Genomic DNA, 18,989 nt, shown 5'->3' on the forward strand with positions numbered 1-18,989 from the left:
TAGATGTATTAATTTTAATGTTTTTTACAGCTACCTACCCCGGTGTCATCCTGGGGACGGTTAAGTATGGCTTATTTTTGAATGTGCTTGATGCAAATCTACATGTGAAGTGTACAACTAGGGCACAAGTGCTGCCACTGATGGGGTGTGTGTGGGGCCCAATTTTTGGAAAAAAGGGAGACTCTTCTTGGAGTAACCCTTGCTGTGTTTTTTAAAAGGAGCCAAGATGACCAGAGCTGGGATCAGGAAAGACTTTGCTACCTACCCCGGTGTCATCCTGGAGATGGTTAAGTATGGCGTATTTTTGAATGTGCTTGATGCAAATCTACCTGTGAAGTGTACAACTAGGGCACAAGTGCTGCCACTGATGGGGTGTGTGTGGGGCCCAATTTTGGAAAAAAGGGAGACTCCGCTCGGAGTCACCTTGCGGTGTTTTACATGATTTTAGAAGGGCGTGCCATGCCTATATCTGTGTCTCCTCCTCTTTTTCCTTGTCCAGCTCTTTTGTTTTTGCATGAGTATATGTCCTTGTCACTTTCCCATGTGTTTGTGTTGTGTTGTGAGTTGTTTGTCACCTTTTGGACACCTTTGAGGGTGTTTTCTAGGTGTTTTTATGTGTTTGTGATTGCCTGCCATTGTTTCCTATGCGGTTCGAGTGGTTCGCCGAACCGAACTCGAACGAGACCTCCGTTCGGCGAACCGAACTCGAGCCGAACCGCGACCGGTTCGCTCATCTCTACTCGTGATATTCATATGTTGCGCCCAGCAGGTTTGTCGACTAATTTAAAGCCACTAAACATGCTGGGATTCCTAACCAATCACAGTAATGCTGCAGCCCTCTTGGTTGTGGCATTACTGTGTTTAGCTGGCATGCTCATGTGGCTTCCATTTGGTGCCCCTGCTAGCCCCGCAGCGGCTCACAGCACTGTGTGAGTAGCTACATGGATGACGAGCGCTGCCGTCATTAGGTTAGCTAAGTTCATTATCTGCGGTAATGATGTCCGCTGAACTCATGACATCAGCGCTAGTCACTGACTTCCATGCCCGCTGCGTTCTCACATCAAGTCTTGTGAGCGGCCCGAGGCCTGACTCACTCAGTGACGAGCGATGACATCACAAGGTCAGAGGTGTTCATCACCGCAGTAATGTACCTAGTTAACCTCATGATGTTGACGCTCATCATCCCCTACTGTGACCTGCCCTGACCTTATGATGTTAGTTCAGGTCACTGCACTGCTCTTCCAGCCAATGGGGAACATTCTATTCCTAATCTATCCTATTTCTAATATCAGCATCTTCTGAGTTAAATTGTAATTTTTGCACATACTAGAGTCCTCACCATGTATAGTGGAAAAAATGTCTGGTAACAGCGAAACATTTATTTGTAAGTGTTTTGTTACCGCATCAGACAAATGCCTGCAGATTCTGACCTTTAATGTCCCTAATGTGCAACCTATCTGTTACAGTTCGGGGTTCTGTTGTGCCTTAAACCGGTCCAGTCCCGTCATTGACTCCCACGTTGCGGTCGGTCAACTCCGCAGTGCCACCTGGCCATTGCTTGGGGCATCAGGTGACTAGACTTTTGTACCATCCTGAGCATAAGTGCTCATGCAATCATACTGAGCACAGAAAGAACTCAGATGAACCCCAGACGTTACAGCTGTATGCCCCACTGTACGGCGTGTGTCGTGGCAGTGACGTCACGGGTTCACCCTCATTCAGTGAGTGACGTGCGATCTGAATGAACTCGGCTGAACCTCTGATTTCACCGCTGCGAGCTCCACAGTACAGCGTGTGTCGTGGCAGTGACATCATGGGTTCACCAGCATACATTCTGACTGACATGCTTGCAGCTCACTTCAGTTGCGGCCTGACAGCGGGCAATCTTATTCTGTGGTGCGCGCTGTGGGCATCAGATGTAGCAGTGCTTGAAGTGTCGTGGGACCTTGTGTAGATTATGTCAGACCTGGAGGGGTTTTGGGGGGGTTAATAAAGTGATGAAAGAGGGATTTTTTGGGGTGTTTGTGTTTATTTATTTTCACTTACAGATTAGTAATGGAGAGTGTCTCATAGACGCCTGCCAACACTAAGCTAGGGCTTAGTAGCAGCAGTGGTTTGTTATTAACTCCTTATTACCCCAATCGCCACTGCACCAGGGCAACAGGAAGAGCCGTGCCCAGCACCAGAATTGGCGCAACTTATGGATGCGCCATTTTTGGGGCGGCTGTGGGCTACTATTGTTAGTCTGGAAAGGGTCAAATAACAATGGCCCTTACCACCCTAATAATATCAGCCCCAAGTTGTCTGTTGTACATTAGCTGGTTTAGAAAAATGGGGGGACTCCACGTCATTTAAAAAAAAAAAAAAATGTACAGCAGGGTTGCAGCCTGCAGCTGTTTCTGTGATGAATATTAAAACTGTTGAGGACCCCACGTCATCTTTCCCTCCCTACACTACAATGACCAAGTATACACTGCATGTAGCCCTGAAAAGGGCTTTTGTGTTGGGACGGTCATGTGAATTTACCCTGTTTTTACGCTCTATAAAAAACGGTCCTGTTTTTCCTCCTATGCATCCATGTCACATCTGAGTAACTACCTCATCCTTTCCATTCCGTTCCGTATACGGTCCGTTTAACATCCATGAGCCTTCCAGTTTTTTAGCTGGATAGATAGATAGATAGACAGACAGACACACAGACAGATAGATAGAGGGATAGATAAATAGAAAGATAGAGGGAGGAGGTATCGATGATAAATAAATAGAGGGATAGATAGATCGAATGATGGATGGATAGTTAGACAGATAGACAGATAGACAGACAGACAGATAGATAGATAGATAGATAGAGGGATAGATAGACAGATAGAGGGACAGACAGATAGATAGATAGAGGGATAGATAGACAGATAGACAGACAGACAGACAGTCAGACAGACAGACAGACAGACAGACAGATAGATAGATAGATAGATAGAGGGAGGAGGTATCGATAATAAATAAATAGAGAGCTAGATAGATCGAATGATGGATGGATGGATGGATAGTTAGACTGATAGACAGATAGACAGACAGACAGACAGATAGATAGATAGATAGATAGATAGATAGAGGGATAGATAGACAGATAGACAGACAGATAGATAAATAGATAGATAGATAGATAGAGGGAGGAGGTATCGATAATAAATAAATAGAGAGCTAGATAGATCGAATGATAGATGGATAGTTAGACAGATAGACAGACAGACAGATAGACAGACAGACAGACAGACAGACAGACAGATAGATAGATAGATAGATAGATAGAGGGATAGATAGACAGATAGACAGACAGACAGACAGATAGATAGATAGATAGATAGATAGATAGAGGGATAGATAGACAGATAGACAGACAGACAGACAGACAGACAGACAGACAGATAGATAGATAGATAGATAGATAGATAAATAGAGGGATAGATAAATAGATAGAGGGAGGAGGTATCGATAAATAAATAGAGAGATAGATAGATGGAATGATGGATGGATGGATAGTTGGATAAATAGATAGATAGATAGATAGATAGATAAGAAAGACATAAATAATGTCCCACTCCCCTGCATTTTGTAATGTGGCACTAAAGGGTGTTTAGCACTGTTTTTATCCAAAAATGCATTATTTTCCTCTAAAAAAAGACATGGGGTCCTTTCTTTTTTATGTAGCCAGCTAAGGTGAAGCAGACAGCAGCAGCCTGCAGGCCACAGCTGGCAGCTTCACCTTTGCTGGTAATCCAAAACAGAGGGCACCCCATGCTGTTATTTTAAATTAAATAAATTATTTAAAACCTAATATGTGGGGTCCCTCCAAAAATGGATCACCATCCAAGGTAAAGCAGACAGCTAGAGTTTGGTATTCTCAGACTAGGGAGGTCCACGGTTACTGGATCTTCCACAGCCTAAAAATTGCAGGCCACAGCCTCCCCAGAAGTGGTGCATCCATTAGATGAGTCAATCCTGACGCTACTCAAACAGCTCATCCCGTTGCCCTGGCGCCGTGGCAAATGGGATAATATATTGGGTTGATTCCAGCTGTGTAATGACACTAGTCATCAAGCCCTGGCATTAGTGATTTCATTACATCTATCAAATACCCGACAACACTAACCCAGTCAGTAATAAAAAAAAATTGCAACATTTTATTAGAAAAAACTCCCTAACACATTCCCTCTTTCAACAATTTATTGGAAAGAAAAAACAAAGCTGAGTCCGGCGTAATCTATTTTGGAGGTCCCATGACGATCCATACTCAATGTCCCAGCCAATGAAGAACAGAATGTTCCCTATTGGCTGGGAGAGAAGTGCAGTGACATGAGCTAACATCATTAGGTCAGTCCAGATCACCACAGGGTATGACTAACGCTGAAGTCATGAGGTTAGCTAAGTTCATTACCTGCGGTCACTGCATCAGCACTCGTCACTGGGTTCAATGGCCGCCGCATTCTCACGCGAAGCACCATGAATGGCCCGTTAGGTCACTGCTAGTCAGAGTCTTGGGCCACCCGTGAGACTTGATTTGAGAACGCGGCATCATGGAAGTCAGTGATGAGCGCTGATGTCACAAGGACAGTGAAGATTATCACCGCAGGTAATAAACTTAGTTAACCTCATGACAGCAGCACTCATCATCCCTGCAGCTGCTCACACACCGCTGTAAGCTGCTGTGGGGCTGGCAGGGGCACCCAACGGAAGCCACATGCGCGGCCAGCCAATCCCAATAATGCCACATCCAAGAAAGCTGTGGCATTACTGTGATTGGATAAGAAACCCAGCATGTTTAGTGGCTGCAAATCAAGTGCCAAACCTGCTGGGCGGGACATACGAATATAGGCGAGGACACAAAAACTTGCAATGTAACAAGTAACCCGAATACCATACTATTCGTGCGAGCACCGAATAGTAACGATTACACTCGCTCATCACTAACCACTACGTACAAATCTGGTTCACTGCGTAATTTGCAGCAGACATGGAAAAGAAGATTTTTTTAGCTTGTTCAATAGCAAATTTTAAACAGGCACCACTAACAATACATATACATGTATTTTACTGCGTAATTTTGAGCAGACAATTCAAGTTGTAAGTAAACAGTTCTTGGATACTTCCGTAGCACCTTTTGAGGCCAGGCACAAATAGTAACAATACCTATAAATGTGTTTGAAGAATTTTGAGCAGATAATTAAAATTCCTCATGTGCCTTGCATGGCTCACTTCCTCAGTCTCGTTGTACAGAAATTTGTAGCCCACTATCCTGGGCTGGATGAGCTGCTGCAGAAGGCACGGTCAGTGTGCTCACCTCTGCTGCTTGCAGCCCATGGCTACTGGATTTGGAATGCTACAAAGTACTTTTGGCCACCCGGTTAACCGGTTGATATGCCATTTGCCAACACGGCGGAATTCCACTCTGCAAATGTTGCAGTGAATGTGGCAGCAGCAGCAAGCCCTGGTGCACTATTCCATGATGCTTAACTTTGGAAAGTGCAGTACGGATGTAGGGAAAATCACGATTGCAGAGTGGGCTCAGATGAAGGACCTCTGCACCCTTCTATACAGTTTCAAAATGGCTTCAAAGATGGTTAGCGCTAAAAATGCCATAATCAGCATCACTATTCCGCTCATCTACATGTTGGAGCACACTTTGAATAGTCTGCGGGATGAGGTGGGGTACCAGAGGAAGAGGAAGAAGTAGAAGAAGATGAAGAAGGGATACCATTTCTGTAAGCTCAGGACAGTCACAGAGGCACATGTCATGTGAGGGTAGAATCCATCGATCAAGGTTAGCTCACAGTAGCAGACAAAGTGGTAGTAAAGGTGCAGTAGCTGAGGAACAAATGGAGAAGAGAACTCAGGAGACAAAGAAGATATTGATCCCGCCTCTTTTGTCCATGGTTGGTGGGAGCGGATGGAGGAAGCAAACTTGAGCATTACCCCATCACCAACACAACATGGAGCTCGTCCACATAGAATAATCCGACACATAAGCGCTTTCTTGCTTCACTATTTACAACATAATGTTCGTATCATTAGTATCAGAAATAGTGCTGACTAATAGGTTGCCACTTTGTTAGATCTATGGTACAAGAATCAATTTAGCAAGATGGAAAGAAATACATAGATGCAGGAGTATCGAAACAAGCGTTAGACAATCTTAACATTAGTTTTCCACAAGACAGCAGTGAGGCACACAGCGTGCATCTCAGTTCTAGAGTTCCAACCATGGGAACGTTGCGTCATCAGAAACATTAACAGCAGCAATTCAAGTGGCAGAACCAATTTCTGTGGTTTGTGGCACACAAATTTGCATGCACCAGCAGAACAGAGTAGACGTCTGACACATAGTGAATGACTGGAGAGGATGGTGCAGGAAATTCTAGAGCTTGACATTGATGCCATAAGGTGGGGATTGGACCCTTTTGCATTTTGGTCTTCAAAAACGTAAGAGTGGAAGTTTCACAGCTTGGAAGTTTTGGCCTTCCTGGCAGCCAGAGTTCTCTCAGAACATGCCTTCAGCGCTGCTGGCAGTGTATTAACAGGTATGCCCATCCGGTTGTCCCCTGAAATCATAAACCAGCTAACATTCATAAACATCAACAAGTAGTAGACATCAATGACTATCCAGACTAGATGATGGTGTGCTGTCAGGCTTCTGTGAGCAATAAGCTCACATGACCTGTCCATTATGTATCTCAGCATTTTTAAAATCTAAATGCTAGGTGACATCCCTTGTGTTGCATGGACCGTACCTCCCTGCTCTTTTAAGGCCCTATGGGGAGGGGGGCAGTTGATGCTACTATACTGATGTCTGCCTGAAAGGATTTTAAATGTCGAGAACACAAGTTAGGTCTCCAAGTTGTGTCTTGTGGGTAGTGCCCGTATTCTGGGAATAAGAGACCTACACCTATGTGTCATCTTGCTGTCTCTGGTGATGGTAGAAATGCTGGTTCAGGGCTTGTTTCTGGGCCAGTCACACATTGCCATGTTGCTTTGTTGGGCTATTTGTAGTGTGGGACAATTTTTTCCACTTTTACTCTTTCTTGACCTTAATTTTTGGAAATGTGGAGACTCCAAGAAAAGTCTCCAAGTTGGCTTTGGTCCCTAGTGCCAGTTTTCTGGGAGCAAGAGGCCTACAAGAGTCACTGTAGCATGTCTTTATTTTTAAATACTAATGCCAGGCCACAGCCTGTGTGTTGCATGGACCTTACCTCGCAGCTCTTTTAATACCCTATGGAGAGGGGGGCATTTGATGCTACTGTACTACTGTCTGCCTGAAATGTTGATACTCCTAAATGGGTCTCAAAGTTATGTCCTGTAGGTAGTGCCAAGCTTGTAGGAGGAACAGGCCTACACCTTCCACTTTGGCATGTCTTCATTTTTAAAATTAAAATGCTGGGCCACAGCCTGTGTGTTGCATGAACCGTACCTCCCAGCTCTTTTAATGCTCTATGCGGAGGGCGACATTTGATGCTACATTACTTCTATCTGCCTGAAAAAATTTTGAATGTCGAGAGTCGAGACTACTAGATAAGTATCAAAATTGTCTCTTGTCTGTACTGGCAGGAGTATGGGAGCACCAGCCCTACACCTGTCTCATCCACCTCTATATTCCTTATGGCTATGCCAAAACTTCACTTAGGTTCCCACCTTGAGAAAGCTAATATTCCCCGCGAAACGCGCGTCGGATGGAAATCTCAGCCTTCTGTAGGGACTTACTCTGACTTGGGACTTTTGCTGGGGCTACCTGGACCAGGAGCACACTTTGGAACTCATACACTGCACTTGCACTTTAGGTAAGAATGTGAGATACTGTTGTGTGCTCCCTAATTGGTTGGTTTTTACTACACACTTTTATATATATTCTATGTGATTTTCCAGCCACAGCTCCTCATATATTGTCACCACCGTCTCTCCCTACCTCTGGTCGGAGAGTCAGTGATGAATTGATGGCGTTGCACCCTCACCACAGTCCCTGCCTTTTAAATTGTACTACTTGCATCCAGTCTTAAACTTACCTTTTGTCAGCCACTACTTGCACAAATACATATAGTTTTGATTCATATTTGTGGGCTGACACCATTTCATTGTGCCTTGACTGGTGTCCATTCTTCCCTATTTGATATGGTAGTGCACCATTTTTAATTGTTATTTCTCTTTGTTGTGTTTGTCCCAATAAAGTATTTGAATTTTGCACTTTACTCCTGTCCTCCAGTATGTTATTATGCCAAAACTGTGTTGCTGCACTCTAAAACTTGTTTTTGCTGTTTTGGAAGCTTTTCGACCCCTCTAAAGGTTTTTCTCAACCTTATGTTGAGACTCTCATTGAATTGAATGGGGTTTGGAAAGGTTCAATAAAGGTCCGAAGTTTGGTTCAATAAAGGTTCGAAGAATGCACCACTTGTTCAGTTGACTTGGCAAACTGAACCTTGGGTAGTTCAGTCATCTATAAACTTCAGACACTAATTGCCATTCCCAAAAGTCACCTTCCATTGATGATAGCTGCTGAAATATTTGTCTTTCATCGCACACCATCTCTTCATGTGACTCTTGTAACTTACATTGTGAGATGCCAGAAAAAGTCACAAATGGAAAGATCAGAATGCCCAAGTGTCGGATCACTTGAATTCTATGACTTGTGAGGGAGGGAGGGAGGAGGATTGGGGTGAGGATTGCTCCTGACTCTTCATTATTCAGAACGCAGAAAGCAAAGTGAGTTAGAAGCCAGAAAAAAGTATTTTTCTTTTTAGAAAAAAAACAAACTATCCTTTATTGAAGAAATACGCGTTTCGCCGGGGGGCTTCTTCGTGAGACTCATGAAGAAGCCCCCTGGCGAAACACGTCAAGGTATCTATTTTTCCTCACACACATCCTGCATGGTATTTTTCCTCAGCCCGGCACTTTGTCTTTACTTTGGCTGCATGGTAACGTTCCTCAGCCTGATATCTTGTATTTACTTTGGCTGCCTTGTTTATTCCAGATAACTAGCCATTCTGCGGTATTCCTGTGTATACCTTCATTTGTCTGTTTTTTTCTTTTTTTCATATCTATGAGCTTTATGATTATTCTGTAGGGCCAATTATCTGATGCTATATTTTTCAGATAAAAAAAAACTTTTCACAACAGTTTTTTATTGCTATATTTGATTTCTCCATTTGAGGATGTGCAATATCCATTTTTTTGTGTATTATTGATTTTTGCTCCTTTGTGCAATTTTTTTAGGTTCAGTGCAATATATTAAACTATTTTTATCTGGCTCTTATATAGCTCTTTACTATATCTGGGTTGGTGCAATAATATATATTCTTTCTGGGCTGTGCAATAAATATTATGAATTTTCTATTTATTATGATATATTTGCACTAGTTTGAATTTACTTTATTTTTCACAACAGTGACCCCTCGTGACCAAACTTCATAAATCAACTCTCCAAGCAATTTTTTTTTTCTTTTTCTTTTTTTTTCAACAATATTTTATGGATATTTGCTTATTTGCACATTTGGGTCGGTGCAATAATATATATATATATATATATATATATATATTCTTGCGTTACAAATATGTTGTGATATATTTGCACTAGCTTGAATATATACATTTTTGGATCAACCATTTATATTCATCTCATTATTCTTTTGCACAAATGGTGACCTCCAGTGACTTTTATAATATATATATATATATATATATATATAAAATATATCCTGGGAAAAAAAATTCTAGCAACATCTAATGGATATTTGACATTTTGTCGTTAAAATAATATGTTTTTCTGGTATAAACACGTGTTTTTATGGAATATGTTGATGAGGAAGAATGTTCTTTGCATATCCCCACTATTTATTGTAATTATTTTGTTTGCTTAATTTTTAGTTTCTTCAACAAAGGAAAAAAAAAATTCTAAAAAGAAAAAGACTTTTTTCTGGCTTCTAACTTAATCTGTTTTCATAGGCGTTGTTAACAAGGAGTTAGCTATTAATAATAGGATTTCGCCTTTCTTTTTGGTTTCTCTTCATTAAAAAGACTGGACAGTGTGGAAGACAGAGTAGTACTGGTAAAAAGATTGAAAGCTAAACAAAAAAAAAGAGGAATTGAATTTTCCCTCAAAAAATTAGAAAAATTCACAGCAAGAGGGATTTTGCTGCATCCTGTGAGTGCATTTGTTCCTATGGCCGGGGCAGGTAGGAGATTGTTGCCCAAAAAATTTACGTGGGCTTCGGCATGTGTTTGTATGCTAGCAAGGTAAAACAGGCAGCTACGGGCTGCCCCCAACCTTCAGCTGCCTATTTGTACCCGGCTGGGAACCAAAAATATAGGGAAGCCCTTTTTTTTTATTCTTTCATGAATTTCATGAAATAATTAAAAAAAAAATGACGTGGGCTTTGCCCAATTTTTGTGTCCAGCCATGTAAAACTAAGTAGCTGGGGGCTGGAATCCGCAGCACAGGGTGCTCAAGCTTTCTGGGCACCCCTGCTGTGAATTGCAGTCCACAGCCGCCCAAGAAAAGGGCGCTTTCATAGAAGCGCTATCTACTGATGCTGTATCCAACTCTTCCAGCTGCCTTGGTGATGGGTGGCTCACTGGGTACTAATGGGGTTAGGGCTAGCTGTATATTATCAACTAGCCCTAAGCCCGAAATTCATGATATCATGCCAATATTAGACATGGCCAACATGAATTTCTAGTACAGTTAAAAAAAAACACAACACACAGAAAAATATTTTTATTAGAAATAAAACACAACACAATTAGTGGCTCCATCTTTATTGAAATAAAGAACCCCCCTCTGCAGTAATCCTGGGTCAAGGGTCCCGCACCGTCCAATCTGGATCCAATATCATCTGATTGGTTTGCTGGAAGGCAAAGCGATCAAATGATGTGTCAGGTTCAAGGGCCTGAATCACATGACACAGCAGCTGATTGTATAAACGGCTTTTATACAATTAGCTGATGCATCAGTGCAAAAAAACCCCCAAAAACACTACACACTTCTGTGCAGACCCCTGTCCGACAGCATCAGCTGATAGTTTAGCCGGCCGGGCGGTAAAAAGGTCGGCCTTACCGCTCGACTTATAGTGTCAGCTGATTCTGTCAGGTGACTGCATCAGCTGATCATCGCCAGGTCTGAGAGAGAGACAGAAAGAAGAGAGAGAGAAGAGAGAAAAGAGAGAGAGAAGAGAGAGGGAGAGAGAGAGAGAGAAGAAAGAGAGAGAAGAGGAGAGAAGCGAGAGGAGAGAAGAGAGAAGAGGAGAGAAGAGAGAGAGAAGAGGAGAGAAGAGGAGAGAAGAGGAGAAGAGAGAAGAGGAGAGGAGAGAAGAGGAGAGGAGAGGAGAGAAGAGGAGAGAGAGAGAGAGAGAGAGGAGAGAGAGACTGACTGAGACTGAGACTGACTGAGACTGACTGGCTGACTGACTGAGACTGACTTACTGACTGACTGAGACTGACTGACTGAGACTGACTGACTGAGACTGACTGACTGAGGCTTGTGTGAAATTTGCTGGGTCCGTTGCTGCATCGTTTTTTTGATGCATCCGTTATTTTTGTGGTTTCAACGTAAGCAACGGATCCGTTATTTCACAGGAATCTGTTGACGGTTTCCTGTGTAAAAACGGACGCATTGCATCCGTTAATCATCCGTGAAATGGAATCCGTCTGATCAGTTTGCGGTTTTTTGGGGTTTTTTTTGGGGACAGCCCAATGGGAGTGCCACACAATTTGGAGACGTATATATAAGTGTTCAGACCGGCCGTCTGTAGAGGCTGCCAGAGAAAGAAGAAAGATGGATGTTATTACCGGGAGGATTATACAAGCATACATCGACTTTTCGTATCAAGCAAATGTTTTTGCGTTTAACATTGCTGAAAAGGAGCGGCAACGTATGAGGCATCGCCTTCACCGTTTCTGGGTCCACCCCATCAATGATGTATGTGTATCCAGTGGCGTTTTTACCACACTATTTAGAGTTAAGGAACCATCCGGACAAGTTTTTCAGATATGTCAGAATGTCTACGGCGATGTTTGACAACTTGGTAGAGTGGGTTGAGCCTCTCATCCGTCGCAAAGACACATTTTGCCAGCTGGCAATAACTCCTGCAGAGCGTCTCATGATCACTCTCAGGTAATTGTATTGTGCTACCCATCGTGTGATGCAATGGTTGTTTTTTTGGGACTGTTAATTAATTATGTTTTTTTTTTTAGAGATTTTTTGGCCACTAGGGAGTCTAAAGCCTGCTTTACACGATACGACCGATTGTGCGATAGCACGATCGATCGTACCCGCCCCCGTCGTTTTTGCGTCACGGGCAATTAGTTGCCCGTGGCGCACAAACTCGTTTAACCCTCGTCAAACGTACTTACCTTCCGGACGACCTCACTGTGGGCGACGAACGTCCACTTCCTGGAGTGGGAGGGACGTTCGGCGTCACAGCGACGCCACATGGCCGCCAGCCAATAGAAGCGGAGGGGCGGAGATGAGCGGGATGTAAACATCCCGCCTACTTCCTTCCTTCCATTAAGCCATCGGGTGCCGCGGGAGGCAGGTAAAGCTGCTGTTCATCGTTCCCGTAGTGTCACATGGAGCAACGTGTGATGCCATGGAATCAATAAACAACCGCTGCCATTTTAATTAAACAATTTTTAGAAACCTAGCGACGAGTACACGACTCACGATTTGTGAGCGATACTGCGTCGCTAGGAGGTGTTACACGAGAAGCCGTCGTGTACGATGCTGGATGTGCGTCACGAAAACCGTGACCCCGACGATGCATCGCACGATCAGTCATCTCGTGTAAAGCCCGCTTTACTCTTCGCTGCATTACCAGTTCTGGGTAGGAATCTCAACTATTTCCGGCATCGTAACCACCACTTGCCGTGAGTTATGGGATTCCTTTGTGGCGCCCTGGCCTAGCCAGGTCGTCACAGATAACACACACACACCCCACCTCCATTAGACAGGGACACCATCCAAACAAAAACCCTTGTTGCCTCCCTCCAGTGTCTGATGTCCAAACCAGGTGGGGCAGAGCCAGGTGGTTGGCCCCGCTCACTGAGGAGTTCACAGGCCTGGAGGCGGGAAAAGGCAGTCAGTTCAGTGAGGGAAGTGAAAGTGAGAGGAGTGCCTGCTGGTGGGGTGGAGCTAAGCGGTTGGCTCCACCCACCGAGGAAGTCACTGGCCTAGAGGTGGGAAAAGTGGAAGAACAGTCTTGGAGTTTGAAGTGAGAGGAGTGAGCACTTGGGTGTCTGGGTTTGTGGCCCAGGCACTGACAGCAAGGTTGGCAGATGGTGGTGGCCGTCTGCAGGAGTGGTGGTGCGACGCGGAACCGTAGGACCGGAGTCGGGCGACGGCCCGCCGGTACCGACCGGGGAGCGAAGTGAAGCCAGCACACTCAGGCAGGGCCATCGGACCCTGACCAGGCTTGGAGCCACCGATAATAGTCAGATCCGAATGTGACTGGAACCCCAGGGGTTTCACAACAGCAAAAGTCCCGATTGAAGTCAAACGCCCACACCGTGAGGGTATACAGCTACCGCCTAAGGCTAGAGACCCAAGGGCCAGCGCCTGCAGGTAAACGGGCTCCTCCGGTACCCATAAACTGGGGAGCGGACTACCGTTGGGAATCCATAGTAGTCAGAAAGAAGAACATCAAGGTGCAGGGAAAGACAGCCGCCATCACCTGTCCGGGGAGAGAGACACTGCAGCCGGCTGCGGTACCCGTCCATCCAGCCGTTTGGTTTACCGAGGACTTTGTACCTTTCTTGCTGAGTGAGTACACCTGTGCCATCCGGCACCGCACCGCGCTGTCCCTGCGACCCTGCACCTCACCGACCCTGCCTCCCTGTCACAACATCACCGGGCCCCGGGACCACCGACCCCTACCCATGGAGGGGGAAAACAACATCCCAGCTGCTCCCTACCATCGCTCCCGGGATCCCCGTCACCAGCAGCGGCGGTGCCTATCTTCACCACGACCCGTGGGTGGCGTCACGGACTAAATTCCCCCAACCAACCACCCCTTTCACTCACGGGTGAGGAGCACTGCTCGAGTCCTCAGATCCGGCCCACCGCTCGAGCCACCAAGCAGCCATCGCAGCAGCGCCGGACCCTACTTACCAGTAGAAGTGCGCCTTGTGATCTCCTCCGGCGGTGTCCGGCCGAAAATTTTGAAGCGCCGCCATCTTGGCGTGAAAAGCTCCCACTTGAGCATCTTCTCCGAGCAGGGAAGGCACGAAAGCATAGCCCCGCCCCCAACAAACGGAAGTGCTGAAGAGTACCAAGGGGGCGCAAGAGTGTGTCTGCCTGTAGCTGAGGCTATAGAAAGCGGGGACGACAGGACTCTGCAAGATACCCCATTCCTGGAGGCCAAGCAAGTAGGATGTCCATCCCATCCAGCAGGCCCACGCCCGGAACAGCAGCATGGGTGGAAGCTCACGTGGCTCAATTAAGCCGCAGGCTGCAGACCTGGCTCCAGCTCTTGGTGCAGGAATGGGAGGCTGGAATGGTGGAAGTGGTGATGACCATGCAGGCCCGTGAGGCAAAAACAGAATCGGAGGAGCGAGTGAGTGACCCACGCCCCTGTGTCCCAAAGGGACCGGTCGCTGTGGCCGAGGGGCCCGGTCTGCCGTCGCTCAGCCAGCTGCATTCCCCACTGCCCGTATTGGTCGTTGCCACCCCGTCGGCCTGTCAGCTGCTCCTGAATCCGACAACAGATGACATCACCCCCGCCTGCGAAGATCCACCTGCAGGTGCTGGCCGCGAACGACAACTTGCCCGGCCAGTCCCGACTCTGCTCCCCTGGGAGACGCCCGCTCCCAAAAGGGAGTCATCCCGCCCGGAGGCGGCCGTGCCTGAAGAGGCCCCGGCAGTCCGCCCGCCTAGTACAGAGATGGAGGGTAGCCCGCCTCAAGCCCGGAAGGTGACGCTGACTGCTCCCAAACTCCAGGCCTCGGCTGAGGCTGCGGAGTGTTGCCGCTGCAAGGCAGCAAAACAGGCCGTGACACATCGGCGCCCCCCTAATCAGAAGTTGCCGGTTGTAGCCCGCATTGGGCGGTACCGGGTGGGCCCAACCCCCGCGCTGGAGGAGCCGCCATGTTGGGAGCGGTGGCTAGACACAATGGGACGACATGCAGAGGCCCGGGAGAAGGCTGCAGTCCTAGCCCATACTGTGGAAGCAAAGGACGCCCTCCGGAGGGCCTCCCATGAAGCTCCGGGCCCGGTCTTTGAAGGTCAAGTCCAGCAGTTCCACCCCCGGCGAGGATGGGGGTTTATTTAAGAGCCCCGCCTGGGAGTCGAGGCATTCTTCTCCCGGCGGGACGTGCACAGCCGACTGCCCCTGAGCCATCCAGAGTGTGACCTTTGTGCGGGAGAGTTGGTCACATATACCTGTCACCTGGGAGAAAGAGGCTGGTTTGCCCTGGATGTCCAGAGAAGGGTGAGCCCTGACCACTACAAGCAGCCCCGGTCACCTCCTCCGCCATACAGTCCTAGAACGGATCCGGAGGAACCGAGTGGTGATGGTGATCCCCAGGAATAGGCAGCGGTTCGCCGATGCAAGCAGTTTTCCCCCGTTGGGACCCTCAGCGGTGTGCATGAATGACTTTAATGAACCGTGAAGCTTTACCTGATTGTCTAAGTGATTATCCCGGCCGTTGCCGGCAAGTTGTCCCCGGAGGGACCCTGTGTGTTTTACAACCTGCATGAGAGACTACTCATGGACATGGCTGAGAACTGGCAGGCCACCCACGAACTTGTGGGCTTGTAAATAAGTTGAGGTGTGATTTTCCGTCGGAGCCGCCTCCGGAGAGGCAGATTGGAGGAAGGGCCCGCAGCAGAGCAGGCTGGGGCCCGGCCACCACCAGGACTGGTGACCATCCTCCGGGGGATGTGCAGCACATGGAAATACATTGTACTCCATGTGAGCTCTTGATTAACTTTGATGCAGTTCTCTTCTGTGCCTTAGGCAATTTGCCTATAGTCTTTTCTATGATCACCTCTGGAGTTAAAAACTCTTTTTTCCTCCACTCTCCGGGACACGTGGGGTTCTTTCCCCTTCAGCAGCTCTCCTCCTGGTTCTATACTATATTGTACTTATTGTTATACTCTATAGCGCTTTATCATAATAAATATTCTATATATTTCAACTTTGCTTGTTGGGGTATTTTTCTTACTATCAGCAAATTTAAAGACTCTTTTTTCTCCTCTGGTTTTTATGTTGATAGGTAGAGATGAAATTCTGGTGAAAGGGCTGTGATGCATCGGTGTTCCTCTTCATCTCGGGTCAATCTCAGCATTTCTCTCCTTCCCATGATGCTCTGTTGGCTACTCGGTCTCCTTCAACTAAGTCTGTGAAATGCTCCACTGCGCATGCGCGTGACGTGGTGACGATTCATTAGTGGCCTGATGTCAGCAGGTCTAATGACATGGCACAGTAATATTATAAATGGATAATCTTGCTCACTGTCAAGTAGAGGGGTGCTCAGAGAAAGAGAGACGAAACTGAAAAGCGTAGCTCTGGCACACCCAAACGAGTAAGAAACAAATATGGTGGTCCAAAAATTATTTTCATTATTATTATAATTCTTCACTCATTTGCAAAATATCAAGTTGTAACCTTCATTCATTTCATGAACGTTTTCGGCATTAAATAGCCTTTATCAAAAAATTAGGTCTGCATAAACAAAATAACAGAATTAACAATCAGTATATATGTATTTTTTAAGATCCATATATAACATCATTTTAATTTACAATAACAGTCGCCACTGGATCATAATAATATAATAGAACAAGCAAGTATAAGTGTAGCATGAAAAAAGAACTGTAAGCGCCCATGTACCTAAGTTTACTGGGCCACAGAGTGTGGGCACCCATAGAGGTCTGTATAACCGGTAAGACTGTAAAATAAAAGAAAAAAACATGTGACAGGCCGATTGGGAATGTAAAGGAGGAAGAGAAAAAAAAAGAGAGGAAAATAAGAAGATAATAAATAAATAAAGAACAATAAATGTTAGAAAGGCTAAGATTGAAAAGAATAGACACAAAAGTAAATCATTGAGAGCAAGAGAAAGAGAGACATGAAGACACAGAAAAAAGCAGTTGTGCTGGAGCCAGATAAAACACTGGTGTAATCTAACAGGTAAAACCATATGAACAAATACCTGGTAAAACTGGGAATCTGCATATAAATAGAGGCAAAACACCTATACAAGGAATAAGTGAGTTAGCACCACGTGTCACAAATAGAAACATAAGATCTAAGGACCTATAAACCATACCTTATGTGATACAAGAAATACAAGCAAGAACGCCAGCAATGACGTCATGCTGGCCTATCACCGAGCAAAGCGTCATAAGCACATGACCAGCGGCCAATCGGCTTAGAAAGTGTCAGAGACATGTGACCACGTGTCAGCGATGATGTCACCCGCATATGTGCAGTGGTTCCAAGATAGGACTTAAGGCTGCTTTAAACGGTATGACCAATTGTGCAATTTCACAATCGATCATACCCGCCCCCGTCCTTTTTGCGTCACGGGCAAATCGCTGCCCGTGGCGCACAAAGTCGGTAACCCCCGTCACACGTACTTACCTCTCGTGCGACCTTGCTGTGGGCGGCGAACGTCCACTTCCTGGAGTGGGAGGGACGTTCGGCGTCACAGCGATGTCACACGGCCGCCGGCCAATGGAAGCGGAGGGGCGGAGATGAGCGGGACCGCCCACCTCCTTCCTTCACATAGCCGGCGGCGGCCGCGTGGCGCAGGTGAGCTGCTGTTCATCGTTCCCGGGGTATCACATGGAGCGGCGTGTGCTACCCCGGACATGATGAACAACTAAATTAAACGATATTATGGAACCTAGCGACCAGTACACGACTCACGATTTGTGAGCGATACTGCGTCACTAGGAGGTGTCACACAGGTCGGCATCGCCAGCGATGCCGGATGTGCGTCACAAAAACCGTGCCCCCGATGATTTATCGCACGATAGATCTTCTGGTGTAAAGCAGCCTTTAGTCTCCAGCGCTCGCACATCCTCAGTAGCATGGAATCAGAACATAGTCTCCAGCACCACACAGACCTAGGACCAAGAGAATAACATAACCAGACCATAGTAAAGGATAAGGAGACACGCAGATCCCCAGAAACGGGAACCGTAACAATGTGTCTATAGGTAACCTGCCTAGGTGACTTGTCTATGTGAGGATAATCTCTCTCAGAACCAGGTCACAGTGTGATATCAGGGTGCAATAATGGCAGTCAGCCAGACACCCTCATACACTGATTCAATAAGACAACTGCGCACCCAAGTGCGCCTACAGGAGGCATGGGCATCGTCCGTTGACCAATCTTACTGTGCCATGTCGATACTGAAAAGCATAGCTCTGGCACACCCAAACGAGAAAGAAACAAATATGGTGGTCCAAAAATTATTTTTATTATTATTATAATTCTTCACTCATTTGCAAAATATCAAGTTGTAACCTTCATTCATTTCATGAACAATTTCGGCATTAAATAGCCTTTATCAAAAAATTAGGTCTGCATAAACAAAATAACAGAATTAGCAATCAGTATATATGTATTTTTTAAGATCCAGATATAACATCATTTTAATTTACAATAACAGTCGCCACTGGATCATAATAATATAATAGAACAAGCAAGTATAAGTGTAGCATGAAAAAGGACTGTAAGCGCCCATGTACCTAAGTTTACTGGGCCACAGAGTGTGGGCACCCATAGAGGTCTGTATAACCGATAAGGCTGTAAAATAAAAGAAAAAAACATGTGACAGGCCGATTGGGAATGTAAAGGAGGAAGAGAAAAAAAAAAAAAAAAGATGTTTCGAATCCGGTGGTTGACTCTAGTACACAATCACAATTTAATGGTGTGTTTTCTTTGAGTAAATTACATTTACGGATGCCTAGTTCTTTTTCTCCACCTCGTAGTCACCAACCTAT

General features: G+C 45.9%; 1 protein-coding gene across 1 annotated transcript in view; it reads right to left on the minus strand.

The window, feature by feature from the left end:
- LOC142302923 (olfactory receptor-like protein I9) overlaps positions 1 to 17,352 on the minus strand; it is a 37,533-nt gene extending 20,181 nt beyond the window's left edge. The window contains exon 1 of the mRNA XM_075344027.1: positions 17,305 to 17,352. Coding sequence (XP_075200142.1) covers positions 17,305 to 17,352 — 48 coding nt within the window. The remainder of the gene's footprint in view (positions 1 to 17,304) is intronic.
- Between the last annotated feature and the right edge of the window lie 1,637 nt (positions 17,353 to 18,989).

This window comes from Anomaloglossus baeobatrachus, chromosome 4 (assembly GCF_048569485.1).
Source record: "Anomaloglossus baeobatrachus isolate aAnoBae1 chromosome 4, aAnoBae1.hap1, whole genome shotgun sequence".
NCBI lineage: Eukaryota > Metazoa > Chordata > Amphibia > Anura > Aromobatidae > Anomaloglossus > Anomaloglossus baeobatrachus.